General features: G+C 39.2%; 1 protein-coding gene across 1 annotated transcript in view; it reads left to right on the top strand.

Moving 5' to 3' along the window:
* The window catches only part of LOC149524645 (isoaspartyl peptidase/L-asparaginase-like), a 73,003-nt gene that overhangs the window by 11,655 nt on the left and 37,901 nt on the right, over positions 1-23,447 (top strand). Inside the window, exon 3 of the mRNA XM_089776924.1 lies at positions 6,121-6,302. Coding sequence (XP_089633050.1) covers positions 6,121-6,302 — 182 coding nt within the window. The remainder of the gene's footprint in view (positions 1-6,120; positions 6,303-23,447) is intronic.

Consider the following 23,447-nt stretch of genomic DNA (forward strand, 5'->3'; position numbering starts at 1 on the left):
TACACACAAGGTAGGTATTAATAAATCTCTCCCCCCTTCATCTCCTACATTTCCTACTTGGCATGCCTAACAGGAGAGCAGTGTCTACTCTAAAATATCTTGTTATTAGGATGGAGCTTTATGGTCCATTAGGTTAGTTCAATGAAAAACGCAGATTTATTTGGAGAGGCTTCAATCAGAAAATTTGAAAAGCAGTTTACCATCTCATGCCTTTAAAAAAAATAATCTGACCTGATGAGACAAATCAAGACCACAGTGATGATTTAATGGAGCAATCAGCAACATGTCAAATCTGATTGATGTGTCCCTTCAGAAACCTGACAGGTGATTTGATCCCCCTTGGCGCAGACAAATCTTCCCCTGAAGACCCTATCACTAACACAAGCTGTGGAAAGATTTTTCTAGTCAACTGTCTTTTATTTTGTCCTTGAATTGAGGTGATCTTTTTTTGTTCAACCCTTTTGCTTTGATTTGAATAGTAGTGTCCTAACCTAAAGATGTTATTTATGACACAACATAGCACTTACCTTTCAAAATGTCAAATGTTTAGTCAGGTGGTAAAAAGCTATTTTACTGTTAAGGTTAAGCAAGTAATAATGTAATTTGCACAAAACACCAGTTTTAATATCCAAAAATGTGTTTTTAAAACAATGAAATTTACAGTTATTACAGAATCAAGGAACACATAGTTATCTTGTATTCTGGGCTTTTAGCTGAGCTGATATGGAATGACTGCAGAGAAAGGCAGAGTGCAAATAACAAGCACAAATCAATTGGGTGCTCATTTTAATTCTAAAGGGATACAAATCATTCCACTCTCAGTGATCATTTGGTTGTACAAAACGTGTATTGTGAAAGCTTTATTGAAAAGTGTCATAAAAATTATATTTTTAGCTTATGTCAATATAAACTACATGTTTCTTTGTTGCCTCTGAATCTGTTTAATTTGAAAGCTCCCTTGTCCTCTCTGCTTTCACAGTTCATTTACAGCCTTCTCTATAGAAGTCATTTTCATGCTTAAGAATATATCCTATTTTGATGTACCAGGCTGCAGATGCACAACTCTTGTAAGCACTTATAGAAATTGCCCGGTTGAAGCCAAGAACATTGTAAAATATTATAAATAATTTACAGGATATGTTAATATATATTATACAATGTTTACATAATACTGGGTAGATCATATATACATATAAAAATAAACACTGCATTAATGGGCATGCTCCTTTGAACCAAACTATTGGCATAGATGCTTCCCTGTGTCAGGGCTGTTTTGCTTCTGGCCACTAATATGAATCCCTAGAACTGGCCTCAGTGGGAAAGCTCATCCCTGTGTAGAGGGATCCTCACTACAGAAATTCTTCTTCCTGTGATTGCAGCTGCTGCAGTAGAAAAGGGGACCTGACTCCAGCAATGTCTAACTGATCTAACAGTTGTTTCAGGGGGTAGCCGAGTTAGTCTGTTAGGTTATGTCTATACTTGCAGCCTATTTGGGAATAGGGCTGCAAATGTAGGCATTCAGAATTACAAATCAAGCCCGGGATTTAAATATCCCACACTTGATTTGCATCTTCCCAGCCAGGCGCCATTTTTTTTTTTTAATTTACAAGCCTGGAATAATTGCCCGCATCTACACGCAGCAGTGAAACGGGCTTTTGAAATAAAGCCCTATTTCGAACTACCTATTATTCCTCCTGCAATGAGGTTTAACAGGTAGTTCGAAACAGGGCTTTATTTCAAACGCCCATTTCACTGCTGTGTGTAGACGCGGGCAGTTATTCCAGGCATGTAAATTTCAAATATGGCACCCAGCCGGGAAGATGCAAATCAAGCACGGGATATTTAAATCCCAGGCTTGATTTGCAATTCCGAATGCCTACATTTTCAGCCCTATTCTGAAATAGGCTGCAAAAGTAGACATACCCTTACAGAAAAAAACAACAAATAGTCTGGCAGCACTTTATAGACTAACGAAACATGTAGATGATATCATGAGCTTTTGTGGGCACAGACCACTTCTTCAGATGACCGGAGTTAAGAGTTGGGGATATGAAAACTCAAAATAAATAGGAGAGGGGAGAGAAAGAAAAAGGGAAGGGGGTGGGAGATGGAGCATCATTAAGTATCTGGAGAATGGGTACTTAAACCTAAGCAGATAAAAATCAAAGTCAATAGATAGATACCTAAAACAGGAAGCAGTTGTCATTGCAATTAGCAATGAATATTGCTGAGAACAGCCAGGAAGGACAACTTGGGACTAGCTGGGCATCCATATGACCCAGGATCAGAAGACTTCAAAGATGGATTAAAGCCAGATTTGCTTCTGAGAGTTTTTGACCTGTATGCTCTTTAGATGCACCAGTGATCACTCATTGTCTATATTATTATGTGCACAAAAGCCAGATGCAATAGGAGGGGTAGTGAGATCCTGTGTACATACATTTCATATATTAATTTCTGTTCCACATAACGTTTGCAAGACAGTAATTTCCATTAGAAAGCCATGTGCTTATAGAGAGAATTGGAAAGAAAAAGCTAAAACACATTTCCCCCTCAAAGATAGGTATACATTATGTTTATTTTTCATTGTGCAGTATAAGAAAGTCTGTTTAACCTCTGAGAAGTTGAACAAGGTAATCATTTGTAATGCATTAGCAGTAATATGAAATTTCATATAAAGTATGCGTGATCTGAATCATGAGCCTGGTAAGGTCATATCTTTTTAATGATGTCAATTTGCAATTAAAATCAACACAAGGGGGTTATTTGTGGAGGAGGGGAGCTAATCTTTAAATGTGCCAGTCGCAGAACTTGCATCCAATCCCAGTCTGACTGCTTTATTAAAATGTGTTTGGTGTGCTTCCCTGACAAAAATCAATTTTAACACCTCTCTGCAAACAATTTCTTTCCTGTAATGATCATTTTCATTTTTAATTATAAACATAATTTATCAGTGTAACAAGATACAAATGAAAATTAGAAGTTTGGAAATTGGAATTATGGTTTGCTTTTAAAATGTACATATATTGAATAATTGAAAAGTGTTATTAATTGAATAATAATGGATTTTAAAATATTATTTTACTTTATTGTTATTAAAAATGTTGATAAGTTACACAGCATCATAATATCTGAACACACTTTACAGGCTTAAAATGGATATTAAATATTCTACATCAGAAGAGCAAAACACCATGAGCCCTTGCTGTCCATATGTTTCAGAAAGACAATGAATATGGAGCTGGTTAGTCAGCTAGAAACCTACTTACTTCAACTGGGCCAGCTTTTCACAGCTAAAATGTAATGTAATCATCTAGAAAAGGTCACAGCAAAGAAAAACAGCTTCAACCTTTTTCTTCTGTAGGGCTACAATCTGGAAATGTTGAGAGCTCTCATGGATAACAGTGAGTGTTGGGGTTCGCCATTTGATAAGAGAATATGTTTAATCACACTGATCCTGACTCAAGCACTTACACTAACTTTAATAGACTTTGTATTAGGTTTGAGCTACTGGTCATTGAAGTCAATGGAAGTCTTTTTATTACTTCAGTGAGCATTGGAGTGAGGTCTTATGGCATGTCTATGCTAAAAGGAAAGGTTGACTTAGATATGCATTAATTATGTAGCTGGAGTCGACATATCTTAAATCACCATCCACACAACAGGAGATCAATGGGAGCAAGCACTCCTGTCAGCTTCTCTTACTCCTTGTGAGGAGGCGTACCAGCACCGACCAGGATGCACTTTCAGTTTGCATTAGCAGGTCTTCAATAGACCCATTAAATTGAACCCTGGAAGATCAACTGTAGCAGCGTTGATCTTCCCTGTAGTGTGGACATGCTTTAGTGATTGTACTTTAAGGTCTCAGTTCTCAAAGGGAATTTCCCGGGCTTCATTAGCATAAAGCCGGCGCCGCCATTTTTAAAAGCCGGCTAGTGCGAACCCTGTGCCGCGCGGCTACACGCAGCACGGGCTAGATAGTTCGAACGAGGAACGTGGAACGAGGAGTACAGATAGTTCGGAATGGCTACGTAGTTCAAACTATCTAGCCCGTGCCGCGTTTAGCCACGCGGCACGGGGTTCGCACTAGCCGGCTTTTAAAAATGGCGGCGCCGGCTTTATTCTAATGAAGCCCGGGAAATTCAAATCCCGGGCTTCATTAGCAAGTTCGGTATGCATACATTACCCCGCTAGTTCGAACTAGCGGGGTAGTGTAGACATACCCAAAGTGACTAATGGTTTTGGATGCTTTAATATTTAGTGTCTACTTTTCACCTACTGATTCACAGAAAGTGCTGAGGAATCGTGGCCAAAGATCAGTAGGCTAAAAACTATTGACAATCAAACCTCAGAAGCTTGAAAAAATTGGATTAGCTTAGGACCTGAAAGTCTGGATACTTATCTGAACTGTATTCAAATCTTTATGGCCACCAAATCATCCCTGCTTTAATTTGACCAACATCTGCGGAATTAAAGCAGAGATGATTTAGTTCCCTTAATCTGCTAAATTGTGATGGAAATTTAGCATCATTACTTCTTGTTTCTATGTGGTCTAAACATTTTGCAAGAATAGCATCTTGTGATACTTCAGCTCTTTTACTTCCATTCTGAACAAGAATAAGGACTTAAAAGACATTTTTTTTCTCAATATTTGTGTATTTGCGAAATACAAAAAGCTGGTCTAGTATCAAAAGGTGGACTATCAAAAATTTCTATGAAAATTAAGGAATTTAAGATGATCCCCAGGGATCAGTCAAGCTCTGATCTTGAATGGAGTCTCACTGGCACTGAAATATAAATGGTACATCATTATAATAACAACATTAATTTATGTAGATGGGACCGGATCCCTTGGACAATCATTAAATATTGTTTTATTTTATAACAAGGAATAACATTAATATATATCGCTATGGAAAGCTGTCTGCTTAGAAAACTTCACACATTTCTTAGGCAACTTTATTTTGGATTTTGTGGCAAGCCAACATAGAATGAATATCTCATGATAATATAGTATGTCTGCTTCAGTCCCTCACTGCCAAAACAGTAATCTTCATTTACTAGTATTATATCAGACAAAATAATTTCAATTTGGATCGAATATGTATAGAAACGGCTGACATTTTCTGGACTAATATAGAAAATATACTAACCCCCCTCCCCACCCCCAAGTATGTTAAACTAGTACAAAAGGGCAAACCTTAAGAGACAGTTATCATTTAATTTTTGCAAACTAATTCAATTCTCATCTGTGTTAGTGATGTCATTTTTGCCTTTGCTACTGGCAGAAAAAAAGGAGGACTGTATTATCAATTCTCTACACAAGGTATCTGGTCTTAACACAGTGTTAATGTATGTCACACAGAGTAAAGTTGTGAGGCTTCACGTTTGTGAAGCACTTTGAGATCATTTTATGAAAGACACCATAGCAAAGGAAAGTAGTTTTGAGTAACATTTTTTAGAAGGGATATTGTGCAAATTCAATAAATATTATATCAGCCTCACTAAAGCATGGTTACTACTGACAGTTGGGCAGGAAATTAATCACAGAACACTTGTTAATTAGAAAATGAATATAAAAATGAAAGAAAATGAATACGTTTGTAGGTAGGAGCAAATACTTGTCCTGATATTATCAGAGCCCCCTCCCTTATTCTATTTTAATTTTTATGCATTTTAATTAACATTTTACATTGTATTACTTTCAAATGTAATAAATACATGTATTATATATAATTTTGACATAAATATTTTGTATAAATATTTGTTTAATATAGCTTTGAGTCAAAATAGATATTTCCCCACCTGAATATGTGTATACAAAAATAGGGAGATACCCTCCCAACTCTGTTCTGCTCAGTGTCCTAGCAGGCTACATTTGAAACAGCTCTTCAGATATTAAAAAAAATATAATCTATGCTCCGGCCCTGACTCTCTCTTTTTTTTATGCAAACCAAGTATTATCTTTGCATATGGGAAAAAAAGGACCTAATATTACTTACCTGCCTCCTAGGCACACTATGAGGATTAATTAGTTAATGTTTGTAGACCTCTTTGAAGATGAAAAGCTCTCTTTATGTACTAAGTGTTATTTTTATGTGCTAAATGGTTATTGTTTAGTGATGCTTCTGGCAATGCAGCTGTTCAACATGGAGTTACTGTACTGTTTTCTCTGCGTTCTAGGGTTCATGACACAGTGGGTGCAGTTGCTATAGACTGTGAAGGTAACCTGGCTTGTGCAACATCAACTGGAGGCATCACAAACAAAATGGTTGGACGAGTTGGTGACACCCCTATCATAGGTATGAAAAGATTTCGAATAGTTAGAATTAAAAATAGCCAATTACATTTGGGACACATAAGCATGTAAGACGATGGGAAAGCAAACGGGGTAAGGGAAGGCACGGATATAATGATTAAAACTTTTGTTAATTGTAAGTTATCATTTGCTCATTGGTGACAGAGAGTTCAGCTCCAGGCAGTGCTAACTTGCACCCAGGGCAGGGCACAGAGAGAGTCATAATTTGGTCTGGCACATAGGTGTCATTTTCCCTTCTTGCCAGGAAGTGCTCTACCCCACTCTATTCTAGACCCTGCCTCCATTCCACACTTTCCCCCAAGTCTTCACTCTCTCTCTTCCTGCCTTTATTATGCCCCATCCTGCCTTTTTCCACCCACTTCCCATCAACTCTCCTCCCTTTCAGAGCCTGTTGCAGACAAGAGGCCCTGGAAGTGAGGGGGAGGAGTTGATCTGGGGGCAACTAGTGGATGAGAGGTGCCACAGGGGAGGGAAGAGAGAGAGCGTTTGGCTGGGTGCTTTGACCTACTAATTTTTCTCTGTTGGGGGTCTATCCACTGAACACCCCTACAGTCTCCCTATGCTTTGACATGTCTTCCTATATCTGCTGTGGCCAGTGTAAGCTAATTATAGCAATGAATCAAGGCATCGGTAAGCTGACCAGAACATGTTTTAAATATTTGTCAATCCAGACTGAACATTTATTCAAATACACATTTACCCCGGGGAGGGATTAGACCTGGAGACCTCACCAGTTGTGAAAGAGATAATTTATATCTCCTTGAAATACAAGGAATGAACTTTGTATGGAAATTTTGCTCAGGATGTGAACAGGGCACCCTCTTTCAACAACTGATACCTCTGGTTTTAAATTTATTACCTGTACAATGGTTTTTAAATTTCAGATGTTTAACATACTCAGATAATAATATTGCCACTAGCAACTTAACATATAAATATGTCCTAGGAGGAATTTATTTAGGGGACAATAAATTTCAGCCGAGGAAAAGAAGCTGAGTAAATGAAAGGGAATGGCAATACGACCCTGAATACTATTGACCTTGATTTGGTGGAACTGTATGCTCCTGGCTGAGGCCTCATTATTATTTGTTGGGTTGTTACAGGGGAATAATTAATCTTTGAGGTTTGAATTGGAAAAGGCACAGATAGTTTTGAATTGGAAAAGGCACAGATAAGGGCAACAAAAATTATTAATATTATAGAATAGCTTCTGTATGAAGAGATCTTACTAAGACTCCGATTTTTCAGCTTGGAATTGAGATGACTAAGCCCTGGTATACACAGGGAGTTATAACTCCCTTTATTTCAAAATAACAAGTGGAGCATCCACACTACCAAGCCCATTATTTCAAAATAACAGGCTGGTTATTCTGAAATAATAACTCCAGCTTTCCATAAGGAATAACACTAATTTTGAAATAGCAGTAATGTAGACACTCTGGTGCTGCTATTTCGAAATAACTACTCCACAGAGTCATTCAAACTAATTATTTCCCAGTGCTTCCTCAGGCTCTAACTCAAGGTAGTGCATCCATGTTAACGGAGCCTGCCTCAGACTAATTTTGCAGCTTCCCCATAGTGTGGACATGCTATTTTGAAATTATTATTTCTGGAGTTATTATTTCAAAATAAGTATTTCTGAAATAAGTATTTTGAAATAATTTCCTAGTGTAGCGATGCCCTAGGAGAGGATGTCATAGTGGTCTGTAAAATCTTGACTGGTATAGAGAAAGTGAATAAGGAAGTGTTATTTAGTCCTTCTCTTAACACAAGAACTAGGGATTACCAATTGAACTTAATAGGCAGCAAGTTTAAAACAAACCAAAGGAAGTATTTCTTCAAACAACATATATTCAAGTTATGGAACCCTTTGGCAGAATATATTGTTGTGGAGGAGTCTTCATGGCCTTACTTTGACCAAAGTCTTGACTGATGGCTTGACAGTATGGCTCCATAAGCCAAAGCCCTGCTATAGTCTGGTGCAAATGTGCATGCTGGCTATTCAAGTATGCCAAAATGAAACCTCTTGCCCTAGGCCTTGGGTAAGACCACAGTAAATAACAAGCAAATGTTGAAACTACTAAGTGTTATTATAAATAACAAGCATGGCTGATACTTTCCAGAATTTTGCTACAGCTTGCGGGAACAGGGAGCAAAATAACAGATGCACTTTGCATTTATCAGAAATGCCTCCCACAAATGGGTAAACAACGTTAAGATAGCTGTGCATGATTTGGGTCTGCAAAGATAAGCCAGAATAAAGTCAGTGTCATTAGAGTTTAAAAAACAGGGAACTAATGTTAGCATATAAAGTAAGTGGCAACTATGGGTGAAACGACCAAGTCTTGCTGTGTTATAAAAACAAGCTTCACAAAAACGTAGCTGGGAGGTAGGGAGTAGAATTTGCCCAGAGGTCCTGCTCATTGCAGCAGGAAGTAGTAACCATTCATGCTGGTGGCAACAACTGCAGATGCCTCAAGGACTGGGAATATAAAGAGGCAACGATCTCCTCTCTGGCATTTGTAAAGCTATGGTACAGGTGAACTGTACGTGAATTGAGTTTAAGGTTGTAGTAACTGGCTTGCAATAAAACATAGGCTTATGTATTATAATTATATTATATTATATTATATTATATTATATTATATTATATTATATTATATTATATTATATTATATTATATTATATTAATTGCTTTTGTATTGTTTTCTATTGTATTAATTGCTTTCAAAATTTATAGTATTTAAGGTTTAAATTGTGTAGTAATTGCTTGGCTTACAAAACTGAAAGGACTATATTAACTGCTTGAAGGCTTGTAATAAATAAGGAAGTGGTTAAGCCTTTCTGGTGTCTCCTGGTTTCCCTCAGATTTAAAATAAAGCAAATCACACGACAGTAGTGTAGGTCAAAACTGTAACAGGGCTCAAAAAAGGACTAGATAAAATCATGAAGGATAGGACCATCAATGTGTATTAGCCAAGATGTTTCAATGTACTTTGATGTTTGGCATGGGGGCCTAGAGGAAGTGAACTATACTGCAATTCTAGGTGCTACATAGTTAATTAAAACTATACACTAAGGGTACATCTAGACTACATTCTTTTTTCGAAAGGAGATATGCACATTTGGAACTAATTTGCATATCTTCTTCTGATCGCTTTTTCGAAAAAAATGTTTTTGAAAAAGAAAGCAGTTTAGACACAGTTCTTTAGAAAAAAAAATCCTTTTCGAAAGAACCCTTCTTCCTCAAAAAATGAGTTTTGCAGGGTTCTTTTGGAAAAGGTTTTTTTTTAAAGAACCTCATCTAAATTGCTTTCTTTTTTGAAAAAAAAACGCTTTAGAAAAAGCGATCAGAAGAAGATATGCAAATTAGCACTGAATTTGCATATTTCCTTTTGAAAAAAGAACATAGTCTAGATGTACCATAAGATCATAGAAAGTCTACTGCAATTGTTAGTGTGTAAGAGGAAAGAATAAGTGTTTTCAAAAACTGAGACTAAGGCAATACCTTTTAGTTAGTTCACTTCTAAAACCACTAAAAGGAAAAAATTTGGTGCAAATTCCAAATTGTATTTTTAATGTTAAATTTTAGTTCAATAATATTTGCATAAAAGCACAGCAAACTATCAGTCAAACTATGGGAGGTGGTTGTCAGCTGACTGAGGTTAACACCCAGATTAAAAGAGACACAGAACATAGTATGCTGTAAGCAGGACAATCTGCTTCTTCCTTCCAGAGACGGGGTTAGCTCAGTAGACAGGAACTTGCAAATCTTTGTGAGGAAAGACTAAAATTTAGGTAAGGGGACGTGTGTAGGATTCTTTGTGTTAGCTTTCTGAGCTGTGTGCTATCTACCTGTTTTAAAGAAACTGTTTTCTAAGGGTATGTCTACACTACAGCGTTATTTTGAAATATCTTATTTCAAAACAGTTAATTCAAAATAAGTTATTTCGAAATAATGCGTCTACACACAAAATGCATTTTGAAATAGCTTTTTGCTATTTTGAAATAGCACATCCAACTGAGTGGATGCTGAATCGCATTTAAGGCTGGCTGGAACCAGGTCCAGCAGGGCATCATGTCAGGAGTTACGTTGTGTGGCTGCTGCCTGAGGCTATCTGAGGCCTGTGCTTAAAGGGACCCCACCCCCACCCCCACCCCCACATCCGGACAGCCGGTTCTCAGCTTTCCCTGCTTGCTTGCCTACCTCGATGAGGGCCAGCAAAAGATTTTGTCTCTGCGTGCTCTGGTTGCCCTCACTCGGGACACTACAGCACTCTGTAACATGGAGCCAGAGCTGCTCCTGAGCACTCTGGTGCTTCTTGTGGATGCATTGCTGCAAGCCTGGCTGCACTTTCTACAGGCTGCCATCCAGGAGGTCCATTGCGGGGCTGTCAGTAACCAGGAGGCCTTGCGAGAAAGCTTCCACCCTGAAAAGCACTAAGAGCCTCCTTGGTCTGCCCCACTGGGGGTTTATGCCTCATTCCTCCCTCTAGTCCTTCAATTTAATCCTCCCTAACCCACCTTTCTGATGTCAAATAAAATACATGTATTTTCATGAACACAAACTCTATTTATTTAACAAAACTGGGGGGAGGATATGAAACTCTAATGAGACTGGGGAATGGAGGTGGGAGAGGGGAGAAGAGATGGTGGGAGAGCGGAGGGGGAAACCTGGGAGAAGGGAGCTTGAAGGGGGAAGCAAGGGGAAGAAGCGGGAGGGAAAGCTCAGGGCTCAGGGTTGGGGGTCTCACCGTACCAACTTGATTGTCATGCAAACCTGCTCCTGGGTTCTCATGCGGCCTTCGGCAGCCAGGCTGGCAGCTATCCTGCCATAGACAGCCACATTCCTCCATCTAGTGCGGAGATCATGGACGTTTGGGGCATCCCCCCCAAACTTGAATAAGGTCCACGATCTCCTTCCTGGACCAGGAAGGCACCCCCATCTCCGGGCCCTGGCAGGCTCCTGGGAGCTGGCAGACTGCTCCTGGGTAGTGGTGGAGGGCTGACTGCCAGTGGCTTTCTGGCTCATGTTTTGGGGCCACTGGGTCAGGGGCAGTGACTGCTGGCTCTGGGCTGGCAGGCTTGGAGCTGGCACAGGCACTGTAGCCAGAGTCTACCCCTTTAAATGCTCCGGGGAGGGAGAAGGGAGATGAATGTTCTTGGTTGAGTCTGGAGTGGCCACCAGGGAACCCTGGGAAAGCTGAAGGCCCCTATTTCGATATAAGTGTCTAAATAGCACTTATTTTGAAATAGCTACTTTGAATTTGGCGTTATTCCTCATAGGTTTACCAAATTCAAAATAGGCACTCCGCTATTTCAAATTAATTTCAAAATAGCAGTTTGGCTGTGTAGATGCTAGTAAAGTTATTTCTAAATAATGGCTGTTGTTTCTAAATAACTTTGCTGTGTAGACATACCCTTTGTCACTAATCAGTCACTGTTAGGGTACATCTACAATAGCCCCTTAGTTTGAACTAGGGAGGCTAATGAGGGCAACCGAAATTGCAAATGAAGTGCGGGATTTAAATATCCCATGCTTCATTAGCATGTTGCCGGGCAGTTGCCATTTTGGAAACTGAGTAGCCCGGAATAACTGTTATATCTACATGCAGCAGTGAAACAGGAGTTCGAAGTAAACCCCCGAACTCAAATTAGCTGTTACTCTTCGTGGAATGAGGTTTAACAGCTAATTTGAGTTAAGGGGTTTACTTTGAACTCCTGTTTCGCTGCTGCATGTAGATGCAGGTAGTTATTCAGGGCTACTCAGTTTCCAAAATGGCGACCGCCTGGGAACATGCTAATGAAGCGTGGAATATTTAAATCCCGTACTTCATTTGCAATTTCAGTCACCCTCATTAGCCTCCCTAGTTCAAACTAGGGGGCTAGTGTAGACATACCCTTACAGATTCCCAGAGCAAAAAACTTACTACTGCCAAAATGACTTGGGCATCTTGGGTAAATAGGATTGGGAACTGGGGCTGCAACCCAGAGATCCAGCCTGAGAGTGATTGTACCACTCACTTATAGGTAAGGTGCAAGTTCTTGTTACCTGAAGGTGAACTCAAAGGGGACAAAAAAGAGTTACATAACTGTGATGCACAGTTCCCTGAGCTATAAGGGTAGCCATGATAAATGTATAGGTATACTTAGGATCACCAAAGCTCAGATTCTCCTTCATTAAAATTTTGATAAGACAAAGAACAGTGGCCTGTTCTAGGTGAAATACAGAGTAGAAAAATCCATACACTCTAAGGCATTAAAGTATTGATCCAAATTTCTTGACAAATTGGGCTAATTGGATTGAAATTTCAAAGCTCAAAGTCTCAAAAGATTGATTTATGGATTTCTAGGTTTTTCTTTCCCGGAATATATGTCAGTCAAAAATTGTATATCCACTGTAGAAACCATCAGGCTGACATTTGATTTTCAGGAGACTGCTTTGGAAGGATATTTTGTGTTTTGTTTTGTTTTTTTGCCAGTCACAAAGCTATCTCTTGAAAGAGTATTTACTGTTCAAAAATATACAACTGCAAGTACAGAAATAGCCTTAAAAAGCATACAAATGGATAAATAATTTTAAAAAATATGCTTACTGAGGGAAGGGAGGAAAAGGCCAAAGATACAATTGGGGAAAAAGTCAGATGAAATAGAACTGTCTAAAAAGGCCTCAGAATTTAAAAAAAAAAACTGATAGTGTTTTTTTTTTAAAGTTCCACCCCAAAGGAAACTTCAAATAATGTTGAGAAATATTAGGGAGAAAAAAAATTTCTTAACTACAAAAAGCAGTTGGTAACTATAGAAATAATACTGTACAGGTCTCCTTTTGGTTTGTAACAGCAGAGAGTCACTATGAAAAAATGAGGCACCAGAAATTCAAAACTCTTTCTTTAGCAGCATAATGAAATATTGCTGTACATTGTGCTGGTAATCCCCAACTGAAAGACCATCAAAGTCACTGGGAGGCTTTCCACAGGCTAGAATTAGCTTCGGATCTGGTCCATAAAGCAGAAGTAAATCTCCATCAGAGGAACCCTGTAGAAATGTCACTGTTATTTAGCAAAGGATTCGGGTGTGTTCTACTTACCTATCATTTTATAACACTATGTGTGTGTGTGTGTAAACTTAACACACCAGTAAAAACGACAAGCTCCTGTCCCTAAATGTAACTTAGAAAGTAAAGCAGTCAAAGATAGTAATGCAAGTTAGTTATTGGGAAGAAGAGAGTTAAAACAGTGCAAGATCTTCAGATGTGCTTATTGGATTACTTACCACATTTTATAACTATGCAGTGCTCACATTTTATGATAAGAGAACAAAATATATACCTGGGAGAACCACCGATGGGACCAGGAAAACATGGAGGGTACTTCTACATTAGCTCGTTAGTTGGAGCTAGGTAGGGTAATGAGGGCGAGCGGAGTTGCAAATGAAGCCCTGGATTTAAATATCCCGGGCTTCATTTGTATGTTCCCAGGAGCCGCCATTTTTAAATCCCCCTTAGTCCGAACTCCGTACCCATGGCTACATGCGGCACAGAATAGGTAGTTTGAATTAAAGATCGTACTTCGAACTACTGTTACTTCTCATTCCACGAGGAGTAAGGGTAGTTTGAATTAGGATCTTTAATATTTAGGATCTTTAATAGGATATTTAAATCCCGGGCTTCATTTGCAACTCCTCTTGCCCTCATTACCCTACCTAGCTCGAACTAAAGAGCTAGTGTAGACATACCCTAAGTAACTTTCATAAATGAGAACTTGGAATATGTTCCCATACTTCAAACTGTTCTATGGTTATGTAGTAAATGCTCTGTGAAATATTGGACAAATCCAGCCTACTCTTTCACAGTCATGGATTACACTGCAGAAGGGAGGGATAGCTACATAGAGCAGACAGTGCATTCCTTGGCTGTGTCTAGACTGCATCCCTTTTCCGTAAAAGGGATGCAAATTCGACACATCGCAATTGCAAATGAAGTGGGGATTTAAATCCCCCCCACTTCATTTGCATAAACATGGCTGCCGCTTGTTTCCGGCTCGGAGATTTGCCGGAAAAAAGTGCCAGTCTAGACGGGGATCTTTCAGAAAATAAAGCCTTTTCCGAAAGATCCCTTATTCCTCTTAAAAAAAGGATATGTTTCAAAGTCATAAAATTCACATAGTGCTCAGGGTCCACACAAAGACCTCTGAATTCTTGAGCCCTTCCTTAACATGGCCTTTAATTAATGTCTGGATGACAGTTTAGGCCCCTGAATTAGGGGTGAAATTCCCCATCTGAAGAACTTAAGTTAAAGGGATATACTGCAAAAATATAAACAAGGGACATGGTCATAATAAAACAGCAGCGAAAAAAGTGTGTGTGCGTGTGTGCGTGTGTGTGTGAGAGAGAAAGTAAAAGAGAGAGAGAGAATATAAATATATTTGATAAGAGGTAATGATGACAAATAGATATTAATAGTTTGTCCAGCATTTTAATTTATGGCATATTGAATGTGGAAACAATAAATATACTTTGGTTACCATAATTCTAAACAAATCATTACTAGGCCCTGATCACTTCTAAGCAACGTGAACATGAAACCTGTTCTTGTATGGTCACATTTTCATAAGAATTCAGCTGTCCTCTGGACACCCACCCGAAATGGTCATTCATATTTACAAAACTGCACACCATGCGGCCCCTCTCATTGTTTAAAAAGTTGCTGGCAGCTGAGTATATCTGAAAATCTAACCACTTCATTTAGGTGTCTAGATGGGAACTGAACATCTCTGAAAATCTTGTATGGCCCGTGTATTTTTATCGTAAGAATGCTTCTTCAAAATCAAGAATGTATTATTGGTTCATAGACATTTAAGAAGCAGAGAAAAGGGTTAAAACAATAGACACCCAAACATATTCTGTTATACCTAAACTTAGCCTTTCCTTGTTAGGTTAATCAGTCTTTAGCTAAGCTCAGACCCCACTTCAGAATCAGAGAATCAGCTTGTGTTTCTCCCCAACCCTTCTCTGTTTCTCCTAGGGTCTCTTTTCAGTTTGTCTGGCTTTTATCAGAATCAGTCTCTTTGGGAACGTCTACACTGCAAGGAGCTACCCAGCATGTTTACACAAGCCACCCAGTATTTTGAAATATTTTTCAAAATAACAGACACACTATTTCGCCATCCCAGTAAACCTCGTTGCACGAGGGTTAAGGGATGGCTCGAAATAGCACATTATTTCAAAATTTGGTGCTGTTTATAAGCGTTACATTTCAAAATAAGCTATTTCAAAATAGATTCTAAATAAGTATGCAATTTGCCTAGCATAAATTGCACATCTTATTTTGAGTTTAGGGTGCTGTGTAGACACACCCTTTGTTTAGTATCCCATCAGGATTTTCCCACTTCCTACTAGCCAGAGTTGAGAGGAGGTGAAACTTCAGAAATAATGACACCTAAATTATCTGACTGTGTACTAACTAAAGGTAGGAGAATTTTGTTTATTTATTAGTGGTTTATTTGATGAAATATAAAATTTTGGCATGACCCAACCTATTTACAAATTTGAGTGAAATCCAGTGAATACTTTTGTCTGAATAAAAAAGATAGAAAAATAAAAAAAAAGCCAGAAAGGTTCATTTCAGTATTTTCTAAATTAACCATTAATACTTCACTTTTAATTGGCCAAACGAGGAAGTTGCTACACCAAAGGATAAATGGACAGAAATCAGATGTGAGGAATAGTAACATATATAAACCTATAGGGGAATACTTTAATCTCCCTGGACATTCAGTAATGGATTTAAAAGTAGCCATCTTTCTACAAAAGAACTTCAGAACTCAATTACAAAGGGAGAAGCTGAACTGGAATTCAATTACAAATTCAATACTATCATTTTAGGATTGAATAAGGATCGTACCTGGTTAAAGTATTACAAAGGCAGTTTCCTCGCTCTTGATATCCACATTTGCACATCAACTGCTGTGAATGCACCCTAACTTGATTAACCTCATTTACACAAGCACCTTCTTTCTTTTGTTGTCCAAATATATACCCATGCCTCTATAAACTCCCTTCCAATTCATCTGATGAAATGGGTTTTACCCAAAAAAGCTTATTCCCTAATAAATCTGTTAGGCTGTATCTACACTACACGGAAGGTCTACGCTGCTGTGGTTGATATTCCTGGGTTCAATGTAGTGGGTCTAGTTACGATTAATAAATTGAACTCTGAAGGCATCTCCTCTCGGTGCTGATATTCCTGTTCCTCATGAGGAAAAGGGAAATTGACGGAATTGTTTACTCCCATCAATCTCCTGCTGCATGGACAGCAATTTAAAATATTTTGACGGCTACTAAGTAATTAATGTAGCTGAAGTTGTGTATCTTAGGTCAATCTTCTACTCTAGTGTACACAGGTCTAAGTCCCATTGGTTCGAACTAACGTTACTCCTCAAAAAATGATGAGTAATGTTAATTCGAACCAAAGTGTTTGGTTCGAACGAACGCATCCCGGCGCGCACTTTCTGGTTCGAATCAGCTGTTGAGCGGATTAACGTGCCGGCGAGATCATGCTAATGAAGCGCGGGATATTTAAATCCCCGCTTCATTAGCAATTTTGGTTGCCTACATTTGCATCCCTAGCTCGAACTAGGGAACAAGAGTAGACGTACCCTCAGGCGCAGCCTGTGCATATAGGCCAACTAGGCCATCGCCTAGGGTGCCACGTTAAACAGGCGCCCATGATGATGTCACGCCATTGAGGGCTGTGGAGGCAGGGGCGCCAATCGCGCATTCTGCCTAGGGTGCCAGCTGCCGGCAGCCCGTGTCGGGCTGCCCCTGCATACTTTCAGTTGCTACAGGACTCTTCATTGTTTTTGGAGATATAAACTAACATGGGTACCTCTCTGAGACTTTTCACTTCTAATTGACATTTTGGGTGTGTCTAGACTACAGAGTTTTGTTGACAAAAGTGGACTTTTGTCGACAAAACTATACCTGCGTCTACACTACCGCTGAGTTCTGTCGACATAATGTCGACAGAACTCTGCAGTTTTGTCGACACTGGTAAACCTCATTTTACGAGGCATAACACCTTCTGTCGACAGAGTTTCTGTCGACAGAAGGTGTTATTGAATGTAAACTGTCCTTTGCGTCTACACTACCATGTCGACAAAGCAACTTGCTTTGTCGACAGAACTCAATGTAGTCTAGACGCTCTTTGTCGACAGAAGTTTTGTCGACAGTATCTGTCAACAAAACTTCTGTCGACAGAAGCCTGTAGTCTAGACGTACCCTTTGAGACACTTCCACTTGCCCCTCCCCCCTAAAAAAAGATTGGGTTTAGAAACATAATATTTTTTCTGTTTTTTCTGTTCAGCTATAAAACAGGAAATTCAATTATTTGCTCAGTTCTAGTATTATAGCACTTTTCTTTTGTGCTCTGATCAAACTTAAATTCAAGGCTTCTTAAATGTTCTTGTAGTCTACTTAGTAAATTATTATTCATTATGTTCTCTTAAACTCATATAATCCTTTTGATCTCTAAAGAATAATTCAGGAGAAAGTTTTGTAATTAACTAACTATCCCTAAAATGTTATCTGTGAAAAAGGCATTGTATTCTACATGGACAGTGAAATTTACTTCTGTACCAAGAGCCAACAAAAGGCACCTGTGTCCAATTAATTCCTACAGGCCTCTAGGAGTGACCATCTGTATAAGATTGATGTTCAGAGCTGGATTAAAACAATCCAAGACCCTTAGCTATAGCAGCATAACTCTGCCCCTACATGATCCCCATCTCTTCTCAGAGTCAAGAGTCACTCACCTAAGAGGTATCTACTGGGCTGGTGGGGTTGTCTCTGAGCAGGATGGAGCTTCCCCTCTGCCTTGACTACCATTCTGTCTTCAGGTGGGCTGGAGTCCATCTTGGAGGAAGAAAAATTCAATACCAATACACCGAAGCAAAGATATCAATGTGTGAAGGGGCCCCACCTACATCATCCTAACAGAGCTATGATGAAAGAGCAAGGATTCCCTTCTATGGACTCTTCTAGGGGAATGATGTCAGGGGTGTCTACAAACACCATGAAAAGCCAAGCAGGAAACTGTTACCACTCTCCTTGCCTCCAGACAATAAAACAAGCCAAAATCCCAGTTCAGTTTTAAGAAATGCCAGTCATGGAAGAAACACACCAACACATGTGGTGACTGATGAGGTCAAGCCCAACTATAAAGAGGGAGGAACAGAAAGAGACAAGACATAAATAAGCAGGGACACAATTATTGGCTTTGAAGAGGATGAAATGGGCAGAGTGGGAACAGATGTTTGTGTGCCTGCATTCAAACAAAGTAAGCCATAATGACTACATTTATCTCAGTATTTACAACAGAGTCAATGGGGATATCTCTGGCACTAACTTGTGTATTGCTTATTCAGCCCACTGCCATGGTCTTCCTGTCAGATGCCTTTTCAGAGCTGCAGACAATGTACAATATGCAAGTCTAATAGCAGAAACAAAATACTTAATGTAATATTATTGCTAGCAACCAAACTGTCACAACTGGATTTTACTGTAATGATAGTGTGGATCCCAGCATATCTAGGAATAGCTGGCAATGAACTGACAAACAAAGAGGCAAAAAATGCATTCAGTTCCCTTTAAGCAAACTGAAATGTAAACACTTAATCAAAGCAAAAGAAGGAATGGCAAGAACTGTAAACACAGGGAGTAAAGGGGGAAAAAAATCATGAATTATGTCTAGTAGTTGAAAATGGTCATATAATCAAGGCTCTCAGAGGAAGAGCAAATTTGAACAGGCCATTGTGGATTAATTAAGAATCTCTTTCTAGTAATGAACCATAAGAATGGACTATGTGAAACAAAAAAGATCCAGGAAATGATAGATAATCTCCTATGTAATTGTCAAGACTGTACAAATAACAGGACATATTTATATGGAAAAAACAGAAGATTTCGAGTAACATTTTTTCAACACATGTCTGGAACATAAGACTCTCTGGAATAGACTATCTAGAATAGAAGGAAAATGAGACTCAATTAAAAAAGCTGTTCTGCGATTTTTTTAAATATTGGGAAAGACACTGAAGCCAGAGCTTATCTATGAAATACAGTGAATGCCAGTCATAGACTCAAGAAGTGAGTTTGTTCCACCTCAAAACCCAAGAAGAAAAAGAAGGTGCAGAAGAGGTTAGAACAGTAAAGGAGAAACAACTCCCAGCCAGTGAGCCGGACAGCCACTTGGTCTACATTCGCTTGAGAAACTAGTAACCCCCTTCAAGTGCCTATGGGTATGTCTACACTAGCCACCCTAGTTTGAACTAGGGTGGCTAATGTAGTCATTCGAACTTGCAAATGAAGCCCGGGATTAAAATATACCGAGCTTTATTTGCATGTTCCCGGGCACTGCCATTTTTAAATGCCCAGTAGTTCGGACTCCCTGCCCGCGGCTACACGTGGCACGGGCTAGGTAGTTCGAACTAAAGCCCCTAATTCGGAGTACCGTTACTCTTCCTGCATCAGGATTAACACTGATCCCAAAGGTGAAGTACAAAGTCTGGGTGGACTGGCAGGTAAACTACAGAGGGGAAAGTTTACTTGGTTGGACAAATAGTATATTTTTCAGTCAAGTAACCTTAGCTAAGCCTAGTCTTATAATGAGTCAGCTTAGTCGACATCATAGTAAGTTTAGCAGTACAGGTTGAACCTCTACTCCAGCACCCTCAGGACCTGAACCAGAGAACTTGCCAGACCACTGGAGATGAATATTGTCTAGCAGCATTACCGACACTTCCACTGCTTACTGGGCTCTTAGAAAACATTTAGGGGTAAATTAGAGCTAGATAATAGTACAGAACACTGAGAGCCATAACTGGTGGCTGTAAACAAACTTTATGGGACTGTGGTAAACTTGGCCAAACCCATTATAAGTGTACATCTGGCTAACTAAAAGCATGCTGGACCATGGATGTTGTTGGCCCAGAAAGTGTCAGACTAGAGGTTCAACCTGTATTTTAATTGCTGAGATTTTCTACATCAGCTCCCTCTCCTCTTAAAGACTCACTTAAACTTTTGTGTTTTCTGGTCTTTTATTTAAAAAAAACCTCTTTAATGTTCTTTTCTAATGAACACTATGTTCAATAGGTTTTCAGCATTTCAAAAAATATGCATATTAATATAATTTGGAGAGATATTAAGTTAGCAAAAATCCAGTTCAAAGTGTGAGAGTTGTCAAGGGTAATAATAATATGCAAACTACACAATTAATTGTTCTTTTGCAAACTGCACAATTAATTTCCATGATCTGAAGTCACTAAAAAGGTTTGCACACTATTTGCATTAAAGCACTGTAGCTGTTGGACTGCATATTCAATTGTTTGTGCAACTACAGTACTGTAACCCCTCCTATTATTTCACAGCTTTGGTGATGTTTCAACATTAATGCAAGATCTTGAGGTTCCTGAAGGTTCAGGGCATAGGGACTGCTAATTGGCCAAATTCTGTTGATTTACTTGGAGGTTCAGCTAGCACCCATTTATTCCTCTTATGAACAAAACTTTTTTACACCTCTGGCAAAGTAGGAGCAGCAGAAAGATCCAGAACCTTTGTGACTGAGGCTGGTTTAATGGGCCAGATCCCCAGCTGGGGTAAATCATTGCCAATCCTCTAAAGTTAATGGAAGGATGCTGATTTATACCACACGAGGATCTGGTCCAGAGGTTCTAGGGGCATGAAAGAAGTGCTGCTCTCATCAAAAGTGTTCCACTTTTGTTGATTTGCTGTAGAGAAGTGGAGAGGATTCAGAGTCCTTCCTGTTTCTCCTTACTTCCTTTGAGATTTCTGTTATAATCATTGGCCATGGGGCTTGTGGTCCCTCACAGAGCACATGGATTGTGATTGTTAAGCACATACAATAAAACCAGGTACAATCTGGCCCTATGACTGTGCACAGGAATCTTCTCTCAATGTCCCACTCTGGCACAAGGAATAATTGTGTTATCAAATTACGTATACTAGGGTATGCCAAGCTTGGAATTCAAAATCTTCCCACTTTTATTGCAAACTATTTGAGGTGGCAACCATGTTTTGTTTTATGTTCATGAAGTACCTAGCACAATGCAGTTCTAGTCCGGACTGGGGCCCCATGGCATTGCTTCAGTGCATACTAATAATTAATATCAGTATCCACCTAGACACACTGGGTTATTTTTTGCTGGGAATTAACTATTATGTAACTTCAGCTATTTTGTCAGTTTACTCTTGTACTCTTACATTTTTCCTACTGTAGAAATCTGTGGTCAGATTTAACTGTCTAGATTCAGTAATAATAATGGTACATCTACACAGTAGTGTGTTGCTCGAAATAAGCTACGCAATTTGAACTATGCAAATGGTGTAGCTTATTCAAGCTATCCTATTTCAAAATTTGGTGCTATCTAAACAGCCCAAATTTTGAAATAGAGCTCTATTTTCATGAGATTTATGGGACATCAGAATAACAAGACTGTTAAGATCTCATACTCTAAGAGCGCATGTTACTTCTGCTTATCTCTGTTAGGGTTGCTTCTACAATTTGAAATGTTGGCTGTGAATTCAGTAGTCCTCATCAACCAATACCAACATACTGGTAATCATGCGGATTTCAAGCAGGCAAAACTCCCACAGACATCCTTTTTCTTAAGAAACATCAACAATAGCAGTTGATTTGATTCAATGGATCTTTTTCAATTCACTTTCCAACAAGCAAATGCTTTTTCCATCGTTCATTGTACACATGCGTCATTTTGGATTCACAAAACCTTTTGCTATTTTTCTTCATTTGTAACCAAGTAAAAAGCTTTCATGTGCATCTGTTTCATATTGCTGATGCTGATGCTCACCATCAAGATGTATGTCTCAAACAGTCATAGGGTTCCTTTTCTGACCTTCTCTTCCTCTGAAGATACAGCTAAACTAAAGGTATGATTCCCCTGCTCACATACACACAGTCACTGACTTCCCCAGTTCCTTAGGGGTTACTCAACTCCTGCTCCACTTCAAGCCCTGCCCCCAGTCCATCCCTTCCTAAAAGCCTTAATTCCTGCCCTACCCCGCTTCACCTCTTCCTGCCCCTTTGGTAGGAGGAAAAGGCATTGATCATAGGGTTGTCAGTGGGTGCTGAGCACCCACTATTTTTCCTTGGGTGTACTATCCCCAGAGCACCCATGGAATCAGAATGTAGATATACACCTGCTCACTGAGATAGCGTGTTTATAAATAACAGCATAGCCTGGGTAGCACTGGTGGTGGCAACAGATCCTTAGCCTTAACCATGAAAAACATAAACATACATTAAACTGGTGAGCACACATTCTAAGCTATGCCTCTATTGCTGCTATCTGTGCCCCTATGGCCACATTCCTATTTATACTAATGCTAGCTTATTGAGAGCTACAAGTATGTGTATGTAACAGGTGAATCATTCACCTCAAATTTCCATCCTGGGAGGTTTTTAAGGACAGGTTTCTCAGGGAATCATACCTGTCTGGGATGATTTAGTTGGGGTTTGGTCTTGCTTCAAGAAGGGGGTTGAATTAGGAAACCTCCTGACGTCTCTTCCAACCCTAATCTTCTCTGATTCTCTGAACATAGTATAAATGTAACTTGATACAGATCAGAACACTTTTGTCTGCTTCTCCATAAATTCTATCAAAGTAAAGGTTTTGCAAAGCCATTCACTGTGTTCTACCCCACTGACCTAGATTCTGTTTTTTAACATGATTGATGCTCAACTGGCTTTCTCTCATCATGCTCTCATGACCTGTGTATCCAGCATTTATGTACCTTTTTATGTCCGTCCTCTTTCAATGTCCTAAAGTTTGGTATGTCCCTTTTCTGCACACTGAGACCTTTACTAAGACACTTTGGAATTCTGAACTAGTGTCAAAATGGTACCATCTACAGTACATGATTAAGAAAGTAAGGGTTTTTCTTCCCAGTCATTTCACCTACATCTCCTGAGACGTCTCAGCTTTTGGTCACAGTTTTCAGAGGCTTTCGCTGACATCTAGTACTGCTCAGGTTTTTTTTTGTCAAGAGAGCATCACCATCTTGCAGTTTTCAGTCACTTACACAATCATATTCT

Source organism: Pelodiscus sinensis, chromosome 3, assembly GCF_052426305.1.
Source record: "Pelodiscus sinensis isolate ZL-2025 chromosome 3, ASM5242630v1, whole genome shotgun sequence".
Lineage (NCBI taxonomy): Eukaryota > Metazoa > Chordata > Testudines > Trionychidae > Pelodiscus > Pelodiscus sinensis.